Source organism: Chenopodium album, chromosome 25, assembly GCF_948465745.1.
Source record: "Chenopodium album chromosome 25, dcCheAlbu1.1, whole genome shotgun sequence".
Classification (NCBI taxonomy): domain Eukaryota; kingdom Viridiplantae; phylum Streptophyta; class Magnoliopsida; order Caryophyllales; family Amaranthaceae; genus Chenopodium; species Chenopodium album.
The window spans coordinates 33,418,193-33,439,421 of record NC_137858.1 but is presented as its reverse complement, the minus strand read 5'-3'; the positions used below and the strand labels follow the sequence as shown (position 1 = coordinate 33,439,421).

At 34.4% G+C, this 21,229-nt stretch overlaps 3 protein-coding genes across 3 annotated transcripts; 1 reads left to right on the top strand and 2 right to left on the bottom strand.

The window, feature by feature from the left end:
* Positions 1-1,983: 1,983 nt before the first annotated feature.
* LOC145613359 (uncharacterized) lies at positions 1,984-5,217 on the top strand. The gene is made up of 3 exons (XM_081668453.1): positions 1,984-2,406; positions 3,635-4,100; positions 4,196-5,217. Exons 1-3 carry the CDS (start codon positions 2,326-2,328, stop codon positions 4,819-4,821), a joined length of 1,173 nt encoding a protein of 390 aa, XP_081524579.1. The 5' UTR covers positions 1,984-2,325; the 3' UTR covers positions 4,822-5,217.
* A 2,425-nt stretch (positions 5,218-7,642) lies between these two features.
* LOC145614002 (uncharacterized) lies at positions 7,643-10,851 on the bottom strand. Its single transcript, XM_081669015.1, has 2 exons — positions 8,151-10,851; positions 7,643-8,052 (listed from the first exon to the last, which is right to left on the bottom strand). The coding sequence occupies exons 1-2, from the start codon at positions 10,849-10,851 to the stop codon at positions 7,643-7,645; spliced, it is 3,111 nt and encodes a 1,036-aa protein (XP_081525141.1).
* A 3,210-nt stretch (positions 10,852-14,061) lies between these two features.
* On the bottom strand, positions 14,062-18,164 carry LOC145614093 (putative pectinesterase/pectinesterase inhibitor 51). The gene is made up of 3 exons (XM_081669091.1): positions 17,194-18,164; positions 16,061-16,558; positions 14,062-15,020 (listed from the first exon to the last, which is right to left on the bottom strand). The coding sequence occupies exons 1-3, from the start codon at positions 17,774-17,776 to the stop codon at positions 14,335-14,337; spliced, it is 1,767 nt and encodes a 588-aa protein (XP_081525217.1). The 5' UTR covers positions 17,777-18,164; the 3' UTR covers positions 14,062-14,334.
* Positions 18,165-21,229: the final 3,065 nt, after the last annotated feature.

Sequence of the window (21,229 nt, the reverse complement as noted above, 5' to 3'; positions counted from 1 at the left end):
TGGATGATGACATGGCGCTTATACTTTGAAGAGTGTCACGTGGCACCGTTCCTTTAGAAGGAACGCCTTTTAATATATAGTATAGATATACAAAAATTAATTACCTTGTTAACAAGTTAATGATTGTTTATTGTATTTAAAGAAGATACCCCAAAAGGTGGTATTAGGTTTATCAAAATGTTGTTTTTATTTATGAAAGAGAAGCCAAAGATTGTATTAGTTTTGTTAATTTATGTATCTTTTTCTAATGGCAAGTCAATCAAGATATTTTAGAATTTTTTTTATTAACGAATAAGATAATAAAATTGATCAAATAATTAAAGAACTTTAGATTATAAGTAAAAAATTTATCCTTTCCTAATATTTATGTAAAAAATAAATTACATAGATAAAAATATAGAGATCAAGATACTTCAAGAAATATACAAAGTACAAAGTGTTGTATAAAAAAATTTGTTACCTTAATTCTACTTTGTAATTGACAATACAACTTAATCAAGCTTGTTTGGTGGAGTTAGTGGGAAACTCACCTTGTGACTTTGAGATCATACGTTTTATTTTTATTTTTCGAAACAACTTTGAGGTTATAAGTTCGAGCCTGATTACCTGCTATGCTAGAGGAATTCGCTTCCTTGAACTGGAAACTGATGCTCAGGCCGTGAAATATATGCTTGAAAATCCAATCTACTATATTGACCATGAGCTTTGCAACCTTATAAATGATGTTGTTACTCTTCTTAACAAGGATTGGAGTGTCACGATTCTTCATGTCAAACGCCAAGCTAACAAACTTGCTCATGGCTTAGCTGAAATCGGAAGATTGAGATCTGAAGATGACACGGGATACCATTTCTACTCTCCTGCTACTCTTTCTTCAACCTACATGGAAGAACTGGCTCACTCCCTTGCCATGGTGGGTGACTCCTGATCAAGCAGCTGCTACCTCTCACAGGCCTGCTACTACTGCTGCAGGCCTCTTTCTGTCATCTGAAGATCTTGCTCGTGCTGTTGCTCCTACTCCTTTTATTTCTTCTTGCTTTCAATTTCTAGTTCAAAAACTTATGTCTGTTTTTCTCTTTAGTTGCTTAGCTAAGATTCTAAGGCATGGTAATTTTCTCCCTTACGCAGCCTGGTTTCTTGCTTTGCTTTCTTCCTTTCGTTTTCTCTAGTTAGTGCAGGTTTCCCTGTACCCCCTTTTGAATTATGGTTCTCAGGGATGCTCCTTAATCACCCCTATGTAATATAATTTCGTCTCTTTTATTAAAAAAAATATAAGTTCGAGCCCACCAACTACATATGTTTGGGAGTAGGGGGATTTCGTTACCTTTCCCCTCTACTCTCAAGTGCTGGACCTGGTTTGTAGAAATAGACTGACTAAGGGCTTGTTCTCTTCAGCTTATTTTCAGTTCAGCTCCTAATTTTCTTATCTCATAAAATATTAAGTTCAATTCAGTTTAACTCCATGCAGCTCAGTTCAGTAAATGAGAACATACCCTAAAATTGTGAGCGATACTTATTCAATAGGGTCTTTCATCTTAACTTAAAAAAAAAAAATTAAACACGTTAAAATAAATTGGCATTGAACCCTTTTTTTTCCGGAAAGGATAGTTGACTAATTTACCTAAAAAAAACCATATAATTTTCAAATTTATTGTTCCACACAATCTATTAATTTTGAACAAAACCTAAGGTCCAACAGATTTAGGTCAGACTTACAACAATGATAAGGCCCAACCCAAATCTTTCCAAGCTACACAAATATTAAATTAAAATAATTATAAAAAAAAAAAACACACACACACACACAAAACATGTAATTACAATATTAGACATCAACCTACACACGCAACCAAAACAAAGAAATGAAAACAAAAACAAAGAACAAGGGCAAAATAGACAATTCCTTAAAATAGAACGCGTAAACACCTAAAAGTCTAAAAGTTAGGCTATAAATAAGGGTTCCTCCCTTCATATCTCACATTTGATCTCCTCCTCTCATAAAATTCCTTGAGGAGTTTCTCTTTCTCTCTCTTCTTTTCTTCCGCCGACGACGAACAAACCCTAGGGTTTCAAATTCAATTCGATCTTACTTTTTTGTTTTCCAATTCAATCGTTACACCGCCAATCGATCTATCATCTCCAGATCTTCAATTGGAAGGATCTACAATTTACAGATCTTTCGATTTCGATTTTTCAGCGAAGAATAATTTTTAGGGTTTCTTCGATTCGAATCGCAGTTTGATTTTGCGAGAGAAAAAGGGAAAAAAAAAGAGGGGTTTTAATTTGGATATTTGGGTGTTGTTGTAATTGGTGTTGTTGGGGAAGATGGCTCGATGTTATCCATACCCGCCACCTGGGTATGCTGGGAAGTGCTCAAGCCACGAGGCCTTGATCTTATCGATTAAGGTTTGTTGAGCCCCAAAAACACCCAAATTTTGAAAAATAAATCAAAATTTTGTGTAGTTTTGTTTGTCAAAAAGTATCATGATCTTGATGACATGCTCGACATGCTCTTTGTTAAATTTGTCATGAATTATATGTATGTATATATGTAAAGAAATTATCGAAAATTTCAGATGTAATTTGTATTTGATTTAGAAAAAGAAAGAACAGAAAAGGGTATAATTTGTTCGTTTTTGTATGGTTTTTGTTAAAATTTCAATTAAAATTAGATAGATCGTGTGTATGTATAATCGAATCGCTATGATAGACGAATTATTTGCAATGTACAATATTGAGGTGAAGTAGTCTGAATCTTTGGGTTTATTGAGCCGAATGTTGAGGTATGAAACGATTTATTTGGGTTTATTGGTTATCCCTATATTTTTGAGGATTAAATATTTTAGGGTTTGGTGGCAAATTCTAAATTCTGATTTTATCAAAGTATTTTTGGATTAATTATTGGTTTTTTTCGAAGGTACTAATAATACTGATTTGAGATTAAACACTCTTTTTAATTGAAGATACTGATTTGGGATTAAACACTCTTCTTAATTGAAGATACTTATTTGGGATTAAACACTCTTGGGATTGAACTCTAGTTTTAACTGATTCTGATTTGGGTTTAACTCTGATTTAAATGAACAATACTGATTTTGTTCTTAAATGTCACTCTATGAGTAGGTTCATGACATTCAATGAATTAATCAATAGAAAATTGTTTTCAGAAAATTTTAAGGTTCTGCTTATGAAAGTATGTTTTTTAAACTGAATTTTGTGTGTAGAAATGAATGGGGTTTTAAAACTTGTTTTTAGTATGATTGATACTGGAAATTGTAATGGATTTTAGACTTTTAAAAGGTTTTGGATTTTTGGATGTGAATTGTTGCTGTGTACTCTGTGTGTGTTATGTGCACATATATGTACTGTGTGGGTTTGTTTTTGGGTGCTGGCATAGAATTAGAAAATCATGCTTCCCAGGATACCCTTGATTTTCTTTCTTGACCCATTGATGGTTATATGCATATGGACTAGTCTAAAGACAATGTGGTTTTGGTTGCGCATTGCATGCTTTCGGTTTTGGATAAGTTGTTGCCCTTTGGAATGGATTGTGAATCTCTCCATTCTGGTTATGCTTGTTTTATTGGCTTGCTGCCATTATATGGTCTGAATTTCTACTCTGGTGCTTTTAAAGCTCCAAAAAGAAAAGGAGAAGGCAAACGCAAACAAGGAACTAGAGAAGATCATTTCAGAAAGGAAAAAGTCTAAATCATCTTCAGATAAGAAGAATGGCAAAGAAGACAAGAAAGACAAGAAGAGAGACAGAGATGACAAGGACAAGAAAAGCAAAGAAGAACGAAAGAAAGAGAAGAAAGAAAAGAAAGAAAAGAAGAGAGAGAAGAGGGCTAAGGCCACTGACCCTGCTGCTGAAAGCGGGAAGCAAGATTGTGTTGATAAGTTAATTAAACCCGAGAATGTGCTGGTCGAATCTAATGGGAAGTTGCAGAAGACAAATGCTGAACTGCTGGAGAGGAGTAGTGTTACTGAAGAACATGGCCAGCCCATTGACTCTCAAAATGCGCCTTGCTCTTCTGATAGCACCGGAAACAGTGGCAAGAGAAAAAGGTCAATGCCATCTCCTAGTGGCATACAGAGCAATGGTGAGTATACCCCTTCATATTGGGGTAGGTTGTATTGGTCATTTTGTTTGTCACTTGAAATATGTGCTAATTACATTGCTTTGTCAAATTTGCAGGAAACATAATTAGAATTCGGTTGTCATCATCATCATCATCTCAAAAAAGAGATGAACCTAGTACATCAGGAAGCAAAGGGCAAGAATTTAGTCAGCTCCCACAGGCTAGAGAAGACCCTGTCTTATTAAATAGCCAAGTGCGGCCTTGTGACAGCCGTGCAACTCAAGACACATCTGCCAGACAGAAAGATGTAGTCTCAGAAGCTCAAGGTCTACTTCCCTGTTCTACTTCCACTAGTACTGCTACTTTACAACGAGTTTCAGCAGAAGTCTCTGGTTTGAAAGCGGAAGTATCCCAGAAGGGTGTTCTTCCATTGCTTGACAAGGTCAACACATTGGAGAAAATATCATCTCATGACAGAAGGATGCAGAAAAAAGAATCAATGTATAAGCAATTGTTTGTGGATTGGGTGCCACCTGCACTAGAAATGGTTGAAGAAGATGATGAAGATTGGCTTTTTGGTAAGAAGGATGAAGACAGATCAGCCAAAAGGTTGAGAGCCAGTAATGATGTTCAAAGCCAGGCTGACAATCTTCCTTGCTCTGCGTCTGCTGTAATGCAGCCACGGGCCCATTACTTGCCCAATGCAGAAATTTATGCATTGCCCTTCACTGTTCCGTTCTAAGCTCAACGTTGTTCACTTCAGTTAGAGTGTATGATGAATGATGCTAGTACTGGGACTGGTCGAGCTTTCCTTCAGCTCAACATTTTTCACTTCAGTTAGTGTATGTTGAACGATACTAGTACCGGGACTGTCGAGCTTTGTTGCAGCTTTGAAATGGGTGTGTTTAATATCTTTTGGGGTGGTGGATGAGATCTCAGACTCACACATATGGAGTACAATGATAGGGTTTTGGAAAATTGGCGGGGATGGTTAAAATTTTGGTGTACTAGTGTAGGGTCTGTTGTTTGTCCTGATATTTTTGTTGGTTGAACTGTAAATATGATCTACTAATATGTTTGTCCATTGGACTTACTAATACAAACATTATGATTGACAAATGGTGTTGTCTATTGACTATGTCTCGCTTTAAACATCTTAACTTAATAAGTACATAACATGTTTTGACTTATGAACAAGTTTATTAGATAACCCATTGTCTATATAAAATCATGGATCAGGTTTGTTATTGGTCATTTGAGCTTGCCATGTGTATGAACTGTTACTTGTAATGTGACATGGTGCACCAATTGCTGATCTGTGCGAAGAAACTGACTGACTTTTTCAATAGCAACTGATGTTTGATGAAATGCCAAAAAGAAAGAACTGTGTTTGGCTGAAAACAAACTCTATTAAATCTTTTTTTTTTTTTGGTGAGAACCTCTATTGAATCTTAATCCTTGTGTTATATGAGTATGTTTCATGACTTGTATATAACTTCTTAAAATATGTATAATGCTGAAATTCGATTATAAAATTTGATCTTTATAAAGAGAAGAAAAAGAGAAAGCATTGGCGGCAGCCTTTTAAGGAGGAGGTTTTTACATCTTTCAAAAAAAATTATAAAAATAAAAAAAAAAAAAAAAAAAAATTAAAAAAGATTAAAAAAATATAAAATAAAATAAAAATAAAAAAAATGGAGGAGGTTTTACAACGCACAACACATAAGTTTAAAGGGTTTTACAACTATCATCCTACTCTAAATCTAAAGTCAATTCAAAATGCAACACATACTCTTTAATTTTGACAAGAGATTAGTTTCTGCTTACCATAACCCATGTATAAAGATTAGAAAGAGAATTTATTAAGCTTACAATGAGACTAGGTTGGGAGGGTAGGATATAATTTGGAATCGTAATAAGCAAATTCTAGCTTAGAAGAGAACAACCCGAATAATAGAACAAGTATAACCAAACAAGTTCATCCAATATCATTAGACAGTTAAATGCATAAGTCATAACCAAGAAGTTTTCTTCCCAATTTAACACATTTTATTATTGATCAATTGCATTACAGCTCTTTATCCTCTTTGACATTTTCTTAATTTTTATTAGCTTTTTTCATTCACTTATCTTTCAAGCTAAGAACGACTAATCAACTACATTCACATGTTCTATCTTCCTTTAATAATTTGATCCTTCCAGAATCGATCACTATCTACCACTGCGCATAGAACCACCTACAAGCTTCATAAGCCCTCAATTAGAGCTCCTTCAAGCTACATTGTCCCCTTCAATCTATTTGTTTCCATTTCATTTCATTTTTTTTTTTTTTTTTTTTTTTTTTTTTTTTTTGTGAAACCATTTCATTTCATTTGAAGTACATCATTTCTAGAAATAAAAGTTACGGAGTACATAGAAAAATTGCAAATCATAACAATACCTAATTGATATAAGAAATAATCTAAGGAAAAAAAATAAAAGATTGAAAATAATATAACTACATGAGAGTATAATTTATCATATTAACACTCCAAAATAAAAATCCACACTTTCCTCAAAAAAAAAAAAAAAAAAAAAAAAAAAAAAATCCACACGGTTTCTTGCTTCACCAAAAGATTTTAAAGTGCACCATCATGAACCATGATGTGATTGTAGAAACTGCAGCCTAAAGACCTGTAACCTGAAGTGCATCATCATCATCAAAAGTCTTCATCAAACTTCCCACTATTTTTCTTCTTCTATTTTAAACACTTGGTTTTGATATGACCTTTCACACGACAATAATTATAGACTTTTTCTTTCTTAAAGTTCTTACCATTTTGAGCAACTAAAGCATCATCTTCAGAAGGATTAATAAATTTATTCATCAACTTATTGTCAATTCATCCAAACTCAAATCATCAGTATTTAACCACTTCCCAAATTAGGATTTTACACATGTTTTGTTTTCAAACAGCATCAGTGATGCATGGTGTTTATATATGGAGACTAAAATATACATTTGCACGTACTTTCAAATAAATTATAACTAACGAATTTACTGGAAGTGAAAGACATGAAATACTTGCATAATGAGAAATACAACCATAAACGGAGCATAATAGGCCGCGAGGCACACATGACACGACACATATTAGAAGCTCTTCTGGGAAGATATTATTTTTTTTTTTTAAAAAAAAAAAAAACATGCTGATATCCTTGCTGAAACATCCATTTTCTTCACAAAATAAATTTTTTCAGTTTCCATCAACGAAGAGTGTAAATTACAGCAGCATCATAGCACTATAGCAGATTCTCACGTACTACGAAGTCAGTAGTTTCATTTTCCTGCAAATATCATGAGATACTGAAGTCAAAAAGTTATGCATTAACAATAAGGTAATGACTACTTTTTATTTATTTTCCTGATATCAGATGAACGTTTGACAATATACCAAAATAATACAAGAATGTACTTCGTATATACTAATAATCCCTCTGCATAAATTATTTGCAGAATCAAAATCCGTAAAATCCTGTAATCTTAGCAGAGATGTTTAACTAAGAAAATTTTCTGAGGTACCTCAAAGTATAAGCTGGCATCTATGCCGCCTCCCACAGAGGAGTATATGGTCTCTTTGAGCTTGCAGCTGACCGATGACATCTTTTATGTCCATTCGATCTTGTGGCAATTCAGAGGAACATCTCACCCCAATCTTGATCATTGTTGTTATGCAGTCGAAAACACATTTAGTAATGCCTACCCTTCTATCATCCAAGTCCATGTTTCTTTCTTCAACATCATCAAATTTAAGCTTTGGATCTATGATATCCAACAAATGATCAGCCAAACCTAACTCTGCAAACTTGTGCAGGCTCATATCTCCCTCGAACATCAAATCAGTGGGCTTCTTTACAGTCATCATCTCTAGCAAAATGATTCCGTAACTGTACACATCACCTGCTGCAGACACTGAAGATCCAAGGCCATACTCTGGACAACATACATATAATGAATCATTACAAAGTTATCGTTATTAGATGCAGAATAAACTATTTTTTTTTTTTGAGATAAGGCGGTGCAATCTTTACCTGGAGCAGTATAGCCAACAGTTCCTCTAACTCCTATAGAGCTACTGTTATAGAGTTGCTCAGATATTTCTGGAATCAGCTTCACCAACCCGAAATCTCCAACGTGGGCAGTCATGTCATCATCAAGCAAAATATTGGTGGGCTTTAGATCACAATGGATGATAGAAGTACCAATGCCGTTGTGGATGTAGTCTAGGGCATGCGCTACATCTATGGCTATATTTAACCTTTGTTGAAGGGTTAGATTCTGATATTGAACATCTTCTTCTGAATTTGAGTGAAACCATCTCTCAAGGCTCCCGTTTGACATAAGTTCGTAGACCAAAGCTTTGAAGACATTTCCTTGAAAGTCTATACTAGAGCATGCAGTGATGACTCCCACAAGATTCCTATGGCGGATAATTCTCAAGGCCTCACATTCTGCTACAAAGCTCTTACAGGCTCCTTGACGCTGATTGTTAATCACTTTGATAGCAACAACCTTTTCTACTCCCTCAAGAAGAAGGGTTCCTTTGTAAACAACACCAAAATTACCTGAACCAATCATATTCTCCGTAGAAAAGCCATTAGTGGCTTTGAGAAGCATGTCATAAGACACTTTTATGAATGGTTCTTTGAACAAGAGCCCTGAAACTGAGGCTTTGCTTCGACGTTTTGTGCAAATCAGATAAAGCGATGTCACAATAGCTACCCCTACAAAAACACATGCTATAATGGAGACTGCAATGATGACAACTGCAGGAGGCTTCCTTTTTCCCTTCGATGTTGGGCAGCTTGGTAATTTGAGCTGTGGAATCCCTCCACAAAGCTTTGGATTACCAACAATTGATATTGCGCTAAGATTAGCGAAAACTCCTTTGGTTGGAACTCCGCCCTCAAGGTTATTGAAAGACAAATTCAGCAAAACCATGGATGAGAAATTGAAGAAGTATTTTGGCACTTGTCCAGTCAACTTGTTACAAGAGAGATCGACATTATGAAGACCTTCCAAATGGCTAAAAGATGGAGGGATGAATCCCGAAAAGGAGTTACCTTTCAAAGACAAATTTGTAAGAGCAACACATTCAGAAAGGCTAGTTGGAATAGTACCGGACAAATTGTTATTCGACAAGTTCACAGTTACTAGATTCTTTAAGCCACCAATCTCTGAAGGCAGAGAGCCTTGCAGGTGATTGTGGTCAAGAAAGAGGTAAAGTAACTCCGAAGCTTGGAAGAGTTGGTAAGGTACATTTCCAATTAGATTATTATGGCTAAGATAGAGGGATAGTAAACTGTTGCAATTACCAAGAGTAGTAGGTACCGTCCCTTGAAATCTGTTGTTCGACAAATCCAATTTACTCAACAAGGATAAATTTCCTAGGGACAAAGGAATACTACCAAAGAGCTGGTTGTTTGAGAAAATTGCTTCTTGTAACCTAGTCATCTTACCAATGTCAGCTGGAATAGTTCCAGTGAATCGATTATCATTTAGATGAAGATATTGTAGATTCAAAAGACTACTCATCCCCAAAGGAATGTTACCTGACAATCGATTGCTACTAAAATCTAGCCATCGGAGTTTGGCAGATAGATTGGCTACAGACTGAGGAAGCATCCCGCCAAAGTAATTTCCTGAAGACAACAAGATTTCTAAGCGACTACAGTTCACTAGATTGTCTAGAAAACTGAGATCGTCAGCTTCTCCTCTACCATGAATGGCATCATATAGAAGTACCTGAGACAGGTTTTTCATATTTCTTCCATCCAGCATGAATTTTCCAGTAAAATCATTACAAACAAGACTTAGATATTCGAGGTTGGAAAGGTTAGACAATGAGATAGGAATAGCTCCTGAGAGTTGGTTATCTCCGATTTGAAACCATCTAAGTTGTGGGAAGTAGAACCCAAGATTAGATGGAAGACTCCCAGTTAATTGATTAAAATTTAAAGAGAGTTTTTGGATCTTTGAGAGGTTGTACAAAGAAGGAGGAATCTCACCAGAGAAGCTGTTACCTCCAAGTGCAAGAACTTGGAGGTCTTTGAACTTCCCTATGAAATTTGGGATTCTTCCTCGAAAGCCAGAAGGCCCCTCTGTATCTGATTGTCCAGATAGGTACAATGCTTTCAACGAAGTTAAATTTGATAACGGAGAAAGGTTGTCACCTGTTAAGTTGTTGCAGTCAAGTCCGAGGACTTCTAGTTTGGACAACAAGGAAAGTTGGGAAGGAATATTCCCAGTGAGTTTGTTGTAACCCAACTCAAGATTTTTAAGCTGCATGCAACGAGAGATGTTTGCTGGGATTTCTTGTTCGAATGAATTGTGATACAGGTTAAGAGTTTGCAGCCTAAAAAGACGACCAACTTCAGGAGGAATATGGCCGCTGAAAGTGTTGTTTGTCAGTATAAGAGCATGCAGAAAACTCAGGTTTCCTACAAAAGGTGATAGTTTCCCTACCAATCCTTTCTCAGTTAGATTCAGTACTGTCACTCTCTTGTGGCGACGGCCACATGTGACTCCTTCCCACAGGCAAAAATTGGTAGACTCATTCCAAGAACTCAGCACTCTTTGAGGATCAGAGGTTATCTTAGCTTTGATAGCTAATAACGCGACATGATCTGTCTCATTCCCTTTAAAGAAGGAATTAGAGATCGCAGTTGTTGGGATACCTATGATAATTGTGTTTAGAACATACAACAAGGGAAAGATGGTGAAGATAGGCATTGTTTTTGGCTTTCCTAATCCGCATGAGTATATGACTGAGTTATTTATAGGCATGTGTACACAGTGCACACGTTAGAATTTTCGAGTTTTTACACGGTATAATCCATAAGAATTTAATAAACGTCATTAAGATATAATGTTTGAATTTAATTGTTAATAAAGGAAGATTAAGTTATTAATTGTATGTGTCTCTTGAGATTATTAATATGTCTCTATGACATATGGATGAGGTTTTTGTTTAATGACAAAGACTAAGAATGTAGGTCAATGTATGATAGGTTACAGGTTCGAATGCCCCTCCCCTATTTGTATGTACATTTACAACAACAATTACTATTCATTAAAGTGTGAATTCATGCCTAGAATATTATATGACCCAGTCTACATTATAATTAATCCTGTTCTTCATAAATATCTTTGATATTTGCTACGGTAATCAATAAATCACAATATGATTTGTGTACATCATGATGGGATATTTTAATGCAGTATTTGGTTTCTTAAATTTTAATACAGTATTTATACAATAACAAAATATATTTATATTTTTTGAATAGCAATAACAAAATAATTAAGAATCTATGATCTGATAAGATAATTTGGAAGGAATGTGGAAAATCTGAAAGTCATGGCAGGCTTATATATTTAATAACTTAGTAAAGAACAAGAACGTTGAATAAAGGTTATATAGTAATGAATTTGTTCAAGAGTCTTAAGTCTTTGTACATGATTATCACTTATAAATTCTAATAATTTATTGTTTGTTTGAACAAAGCAAAGATCACAATGGAGAAAGTGAAGATCACAATGAAGAAAGTAAGATTACCAAAGACAAAGTGAAGATTGCGATGAAGAAAGTGAAGATTATTACTGAGAGTAAAAATCACGAAGGAGAAAATGAAGATCGCGATAGAACAAAGAAATACTCCCAAGTCTTTATTTATTTATTTATGGTTTTTCTAAGCTATGTCCTTGAGGTTGTTGTGTTTTCAAGGTGTGCCCATGTTTTTTTCGAAATTACAAGTTGTACCCTTCAACTTCAGCTGTTAACTTGACATTAATAATTTTAATAAAATAAGGAGTAATAAGAAGCGCATGAAAAAAACAGGAAAAAGTACACCGAGAGATTGATATATCAATGGTTGTTTTTAGTAGAAAGAAGAAAAAGTAGATGAGAAAATGTGGAAATAATGCTTAATATTAATCCCCTTATATAACTCTAATCCGAGTTGGATGTGATTTCTCTCCAAAGTGGGGTAATTCACATTTAGCACAAACTATTAACGTTGGTTAACGTCAAGGGGTATGATTGAATAAACACTATAAGTTGGAGGGCACATCTTGTAATTTTAAAAAAATATGGGAACAACTTAGAACTCAATAACCACACCACAGGTGCATAGCTTAAAAAAAATCTTTTTTTTTTAATTTTATTTTTTTATAAATATTTCTTAGTAGTTTCCTTTTTATTTTTTTTAATAAATATTTCTTAGTAGTTTCCTAAACATTTATCATTTTATAAATTTTTATTGGAAGTTATTATCAACTTTATACCCTATGTAAAGTAATGTCAGATTTCTTAGGAATTATTGTTTATGGATTTTGATTGATTAAGGGGGATAAGGTAGTAATTAATTTCCCATGTTCTTTGTGAAGTTTATAAGTCCATTATTTTTTATTTTCTCTATTATTACTTATTTGTCATCAACCAAACAAATATTCCATTTGCAAATTCCCATGAAATTTTAACCAAACAAGCTACTCCATCTATCCCAAAATAACTAATACAATCAACTTTGTACATATGCTAATGCATTAGTTTGACTTTATTTTTATATACATAATTTAAATAAATTATATTATGAAACTTTATATAATACCTATTATGAAACTTATTTTAAAATTATTTCAAAAAAAAAAAAAAAAAAAAATGAAACTTAGTTTAAAATTATTTTAAAAATTATATTATAAAATTTTATATTAATACCTAACTAAAATATGTTTTTATTATGTTAGTAAAAAATTATGGTCAAAGTTAATATATAAATAATTAAATAGTGAAAAAAGTCCAACGTCTCAAGGTATAATTTAGAATATTCTCTCTTCGTTGAAGTAATTGTTGCTACATTACAGAGGCTGTTACGCTCTCTCTCCTTCCCTCTGATCCCCTCTCCTCTCCTCTCCTCTCCTCTAAGGTCTTAAAATCTTTTGGTCAGTTAGGCCAAAAACAGTCTAATCTATTGTCTTTTCCTTTGTTTCTTCTTCAAATTATACAGAGTACATTTCCATTCCTTAGTCACCTCTGTGAGCTAAGAAGATCAGCGAGCTATAAAGCTCGACCAGAAAGAAGTAGCAGTGCTAACAGATTGAACAATTGAATTCACCCCAATCATGATACTCCCTTTCTTCATCATGTTTAAAAATCAAAATGCAACAAATTGCCTGATATCATTTTTATTTGCGAGAGATCTTGAATCTCTCTATATGAAGCTATTGTGACTATACAAGTCATACAACCTTGCCTCATTATGTATGAAAGAGGCTGACTCATAGTCAGCACCTAATCTGATGTAGTTTAACATAATTGTGTATTACAAACTTTGACGCTTCAGTTCTACAATCAAATAGCTTAAGGTCGAAACTGACCTAAATGACTATAAAAAATCTAGTGAATTACTCACAAATCAATAGCACATCAGTAACCATTACTCTCTCTAGTCTCTACTTGACCAACATATAATTCTAATTCAGTAATTTGTATAAATGAGGGCATGTTTCAGGCACGTAAACTTTTATCTAGCCGACTTACATCATTTGCAACTTAACTTTAGATAGCAGTGCAAGGTGAAGTAAGGGCATGAAAGACATGAAAACAATTCGTTGAGTAGGCAGTATGGTTTAATTAATACCAAAAAAAACAAAGCTTATCTTTTCATCAAAACACTACCAAAAAGTCATAGGACTCGTAACGAAGCAAAACCTGCATTTCACTAATTTCACTTTGTATTCCTACTAGTATCCTGGATATATCTCACTTTTCAAAAACCAAAACAACAAATTGAAAAAGGAAAAAAAAAAAATCATATACTAACTAGAAAGAACAGTTACCATACCTTCACCAGTTCCTTTACCATACGATAAATATAGAAGTTCTGCAGCCGGGAAAATCTATGCAGTGCAGTTCTAAATTGCCCAAAACCACCAAGCATATCAGATCTTTAATATTTCTTCCATCAATATATTTGAGATGATCTACAACTGACCGAGGTGGGATAAATTTTTTTCTTGTTTCTTTTCCCATTGTAAAATATATGTACACAGGCAGAGATACATAGACTCTAGAGTAATGCCGCAAGCTAAAGAACTAGTCTCACCAAAATCTGTGATATTTTCATCCTTCAAACAATGAGGGTAAGATGAAATTACATTCTCTTTTCTACAACTACTATATTCCAATAATAACAATTTGAAAGCTCCCCAAAATCAAGAAGCTATTGTGATCCACTCATCACCTTGTAGAAAATTTTGTACCGAAAAGGTGGAGATGTGTTCAGCAGGAATTTGTCTACTCCAAGGAACTCTGTTAGACAAATCAGCACCAGGACCGGTATTTCCAACCTCCCCGTAGTAGAGAGTAGACAATGCAAAATCTCCAGACCATGGAAGCCAGCCAGCAGGGGTGATGAGAGCTTCCATGTCGCTGTTGATGAAAACTGTCCGAGAATACGTCTTCCATGGCCTCCCTAAGTAATTCTTGTGCTTGCTAGGCTTACTGTGGTAAAGTTTCATGTACTCCTCTGTTCCGTTAATGTGGCAACCCAGAAAGGCAAACCCTGTGGTTTGAGCTGGGTCTGTTCTTCCATGGGCAGATATAGCATTGGTCTCACCACTCGCAGGTTTAAGTTGGCGAGGACGGACTAGAATGGTACAGTCCTGGAAGATGGCAGCTGCATTGCCAAAGATAAAGTCGACATTTCCTTCGATCCGGCATGATTTGAAGAGCTGTCGGAGGGCATGGACATATATGGTGTCCTGGTTACCAAGGAATTCACAGTTTTCAACGTAAGAGAAGTCACTGTCTGAACGGAAGGCTACAGCTTGATGAGCATCTGGTCCTGCCGTATTTTGAATTGTAAGACCACTGGCCATGAATCCATCACCAAGGACACCTGCAGTAAGAACACATCAGTTCATGCTCCCAATTGAAAAAGGATGCAAAAATTCAACATATTACTCTTGCAGCTTCACATACACAAAAGCATAATGAGTACACATAATTACATAAATGAGTAGGAAAACACGATAAAGCCAGATTTTCAATATGTACCAAGGATCTGTAATCATCATCAGACATATACAAGACAAACCACTAATTCAAGATCATTGATGCTTCAGAAATAAGCATTTGCAAACAAACAATCCATGCATGGGCCTACAATGTTGTAAATGAGTAAATATGAATGCTTCAACAATGATCATTAACATTATTTGCCTAGCCATATATTCTAGTTCAGCCCAGCTACCCATTACTCAGGTTAGATATTTAAGGAGACAGGACATGTGAAGTTTCCTTGCTACTACACACTAGTACTGAGTATCAATGAATTGGGCCAGTGACTATTCATCACATTCCACATCAAGATGGTGACACTAACAACGTCAAAATTTGGTACCACTCCTCAATCTAAGGTAGTATAACTTAATCAAGTGCAACTTACCAAACAATTACATACCAGATTCCTAAAGCTAAATTAGTATATCACTTAAATAGCCAAGATGGTTTTTTCAATGAATGTCCATAACTTCCAAATAGGAGACCAAATTCAGATAAATACTCAGTTTATTCAGCCCAATTTAAATAATTACTAAGTCACCATCTATGTTTGCTTCGACTCAATTAAAAGTGTTAGACAAGGGTACATGTCCAAGTGTTATGCTGTGCCATTATCCGAGTGTCATAAATCCGATACATATATCTTAGGTGAAACGAAGAGTCAATACATAGTTCAACATCAAAATATTCAAAACTACTCTATACAGTAATTAAAATTAGATGCAAATTCTTACCCAAACAAATAAAGAAGACAAGAAGTCAAGAACTCTAAAAAGTCTAGAACACCTTTTAACCTAACAACACCAACATCAATGCATGCATAATTAGAAAATCATCAACTTAAGCCCCAAAATAATACTAGAATAATCAACTCACCGACAGTAGCAGTATTATAGGTGGTGATCCCCTGTATCCCAGTGCTTAAAGAACCAGTAATGACAGTTTTACCCATGCCATCCCCCAAAAACACCAAATTCTTTTTATTAAAAGGCACCCTCACTATCTCATCATAAACCCCTTCCTTTATCTTGATCACATACTTCTTCCCTCCATCCAAATTCTCCGGCGCCCCATCCACCGCGTCCTGCAACTTCTCGTACTTACACCCTCCTCCAGCACACACTGTCGCATCCACCTCCTTAAAGGAACTCGACAATGATCCGAACTTCAGAGTTCCTGACTCCGAACCCGACACAACAGGCTCCCAGAACCCGTCCCTCTCAGTACGAGGTGGGGTCCATGAGGCCGGGTCAGGCCCGAGCGCGTCTAGTGCACGCAGCATACTGAGCGCGTTGCTGGTTGATGTGATCAAGACGGTGTCGAAAAAAGACATTGTCCCGTTCACTGCGGCTGAATCATTGACGTACTTCAGACCTGTAAAACATCATGTGTTACAGACTTACATCAACATCAACTATAATATCTTACACATTAAACAACATTATTGAAAACAGCTACGAGTAATTACGGAATACAAATCTAGCCTCAACCATCCAATCTTAAATCATCCACAATATTGTTACACTCTAACTTACACATTTCTCCTACACAATTTTTTTTTTTTTTATTAATTATACTAAACAATACTCTTCATAACAATAAATACTTTCTTCATTAGTTGTGACATTTAAAAATTTGTACTAGTGTTGTTCCATTTGACCACCTGGTTGATATTTAAACATAAAATACGGAGTATTTAGCAAAATACAGACAATGTTGTAAAAAATTTGTCTCAATTTATATTACCACAATCCCAAATTTTTATTACTAATAGTAACCGAGAAAATTTACAAGTTTACCATCTTGATAAAATAAACCGCTAAAGATATACTCCGTACGTTCGTGATAGAATCACAAAGTGCTCGTAAAATTGCTAATGATCTAATTTACAAATTTAACATTTGATAAACAACTCATGTTTACCAAATTAAATGGGCGCCTCAAAAAAAATGTAACAAATTTAATACACAGTAACAATTTAGATGAATAATGAGACATAATTGAATTACCTGACCAACAGTCGTACTGATAAGAAAGCGCAGCGCTACCCCATGCACGTGCGTCCCTAAGCTTCCCACGTGCCAACGCATCCTCCGCAGCAGAGCTCCGAGCCTGAGAATTCCCCAAAACCTCAAGACACGTTTGGGCGGCACGTGAGCGGTTAGGATTATGAGCCGAAGCGTCTAGAATCTCCTGGACCATAGCCTGACCCGTTTTAAGATTCTGGGTCGAAACCTGAAACGCCAACTGAATAATCCCAGCCGGAGTCGGATCCTTCAATGCCCGACCCGTTAACATGGATTGACACGCATCAGGAAAACGGGTCGCCCGGCACGCTTGACGGATTGCAGCATCTGAAGGTTGAACACCGGAGAATTTAGCACGGGGGTTGTGGGGGTGGCGGTGGGCGGAGGAGAGGGAGGAGAGAGAAAGAAAGAGGAGGAAGAAAAGAGAGGAAGCCATTGAAATAAGGAGAAAGAGTATTTTCTTGTAATTATTATTGTTGTTGTTATTTGGGTGGGGTTTAAAATGGGGGTAAGAATTGTGAAATGGGTTGGCATTTATAGGATTTCTGGTAAAAGGAGTTGTCATTTATGAACAAAATTAAGTGAGAGAATTAAAAAAGCCAGATTTGGAATGGTGTGATATTGGAATATGAATAGGAAAATCAAAAATGGGTTGATTTGATTAGATTAGATCATTAGATTAGATATAATATGATTATGATTTGATTAAGGGGGGTTATGTTATATATGTGGTTGGTAATTAAGGTGGATTTGAGTGGGGATTAATGGGGAGTGACTAGTGAGTGTGAACAAGTATGGGGGGGGGGAGATTGTGGAAGACAGAGTGTTTGAATTTTTTTTAACTGTTGGAGTCACGGGATGAGAGATAATGGGAATGGGGAGAATGAAGTAAGCGATCACGGGAGTGGGAGGAGAAGGGATGGGAGTATTAATTTTTGATTTTGTGATGGTGGTGTTTGTTTGTTGTTTGTTGTTTGTTGTTTGTCGTTTGATTGTGGTGTTATTAGACTCAATAAATGGGGGGCCATCATTTGTAATCGGGGGGCGCCTACTGTGCATAAGCATAACCGCATTTTAGGCTTAGATCCGTCTTGCAGAGTTGCAGCTTCTTTTTGGAATTAAAAAAATTGGTTTAGATCACCTTTTGCGCTATCTTACACTACATCCCAATTTGGCTATTTTATCTGTATATAATAATACTTTCTCCGTTTTCTTTTACTTGCAATACTTCCTTAAAAAGAATATGTCACAATACTTGCAACACACTACTCCCTCTATTTTTTTTATATGCATCACTTTGACCGGCACATTTGCCGAGACGCTATTTTGACCATGAATATCTTTAATTGTGTATTAGTAAAAATTGTGACAAAATTATATTATGAAACTAGACATTATGACGAATTTAATGATATATAATATAATAACATTTATTCATTTTTTAGAGGTGAAAAAATTAAGTCAACCATGGTATGTGAATAGTGCAATTGTCAAAGTGATGCATATAAAAAACGGAGGGGGTATAAAAGGAAAGTTACTTTAAGGAAAAGTTATACTATATTCTTTATTTAAAGCACATGACCCACTAAGGGCCTAAACTCATACGTTAAAATTCAGTTCAGTTCAACTCCTAATTTCCTTCTCTTATAAAATATTCATTTCAGTTCAGATCAGCTGAGTTCAGTCAATGAGAACATGCCCTAAATTACACTCCTAACAACCACTCATCCTATTTTAAAGTTTATTATATCATGTAAACTCCACCTTTCTTAATTATTTCGCTAAAGGGTGTGTTGCATCTAAAAGATTACGGAGGAAGTACTCCACATATAAAGTGAAAGGGGACTTTGGGTGATAAATTTAATTTCCCAAAATACCCCTCTCATCTTTTATTTTTATTTGTTTTTCAAAAAAATTACCATCCTTATTTAAAAAAAAAAAAAAAAATTGTAACTACCATCTAAAAAAACTACAATCTTAGTTCAAAAAAAAAAAAAACTTCCATCTTTTCATTTTTAATAATTTTTTTTTAAAAAAGTCAATTTTTATTATTAAGCCCACATGACATCATCAACATAATTTCATTTTTATTTTTTATCAACAATTATTAAATCTACTAATATTCTTTTTATTAAAATAATTAAAGAGATAATATTGTGGAAAAAATAACAAAAAATCGAGCTTGATAGATTACTTATATTGCACACGCACGCATTGTGTGCGTTTCTTAGCTTTTAAAAATAACTGTAATGATTTTATTTTTGCATTTTTGTTTAATTGAAAGTGAGCTACTCTCTTCCACCGGCCACGCACGAATTGTTTGAGACAAAGAGAGTAATTCAATTAATCTAGGAGCAAAATATTCGAGAGTATAGAATAGGACATTTCCACCCAAAAATGATTATGCCACACTTGTTCAACACCAAAAGATATGAACTTAATATAGTGATGAACAACTATATTGTCCTCCCTTTTAACATGAGATCAGAAAAGTGAATTAAAATTAAAACAAATTTATATAATATCTCCCGCAAAAAAAAAAAAAAAAAAAAGAAAAAAAAAAAAAGATGGATATAATATCTTCTACGACACTATCAAATCAAGAAAAATTAATGGTAGCCTTTTGTATTATTTATGTACTCCGCGCTCACTCAATTTGATATATCATAGTTAAGAAAGTATAGTCAAGTTGGGTCTTGTCAGATTCGTTTCAATTTATAAGGGTGGTCAAACCAGTTATCTAACGTGTTCCAATTCAAAGAATCGAATAAAATTTCCATCCAATTTCAAACAAAAAAAATTCATCCTATTCGATCTTTAAAAAACGTATCGGATATCTAATTTTTAAGGATATTTTGGATATCCGAATTTTTTAAATAGGTGGCTATCCAATATGTCAATTTAAAAAATTAAAATCAGATTTTTGAAAATTTTCAATATGAATCTATCCAAATCTAATCCAAAATTTCAAAAAAAAAAAAAAAAATATAAGGATATCCTAAATTTCTAATCAGATCAACCAAATCATGGATTAGGTTAATAAATTTGGACGCCCACTCCCATCAATTTATACTTCCATAATAATTTTTTATTAATAAAAATTTACAATTACAACTTAAGTGTTTATAATATACATCGACAAATGTTACTCCGTATGTAGATGAGAAGTGTTGCAGCTACTTAAAAAAAACAAAAAAAAAACAAATTAAATTTGCACACAAACAAAAAAATAAAAAAAATAAAACAACAACAAAAACAAAAACTAATAAATCTATTTTACATAATAAAGAGTAGAAATAGATAAGATTTTTTTAAAGCAGTTACAACACTTCTCATCTAAGGTTACAAGGGGGATGTGATAAGGTTTTACATAATCACTTCTCCCTCAAATAAACTAAAATCAAATAATCACTTCTTATCTAACGTGTTCCAATTCAAAAAATCAAATAAAATTTCCATCCAAATTCGAACAGAAAATCTCATCCTATTCGACCTTTAAAAAAGTATCGGATATCTAGTTTTTAAGGATATTTTGTATATCCGAAATTTTTTAAATAGGTGGTTGTCCAAATGTCCAATATGGCAATTTAAAAAATTGAAATCAGATTTTTGAAATTTCTCAATATGAATCTATCCAAATCTAATCCAAAATTTCCAAAAAAAAGAAAAATTATTTTGGATATCCTAAATTTCAGATCTGATCAACCAAATCATGGATTAGGTTAATCGAATTGGATTTTCTGCCCACTCCTATCGATTTATACCTGCATAATAATTTTTTTATTATTACACATTTACAATAATCTCTTCATACCAATGTTCCTATTAGCGTCCCTAGAATAGGGTGTTTTTTCCTTTTCTAGGGTTTGGCGGCAATTTATCGTTTTTCCCCTCAATTTTCAACTTTTCTCCACTAATTTTATTCTTGTAATCTCAATATTAGCCATGGATGATGATCTTATATATCAAGGATTGGGAGAAACTACAACTTACGACTGATGAAAATACTGTTATTGAA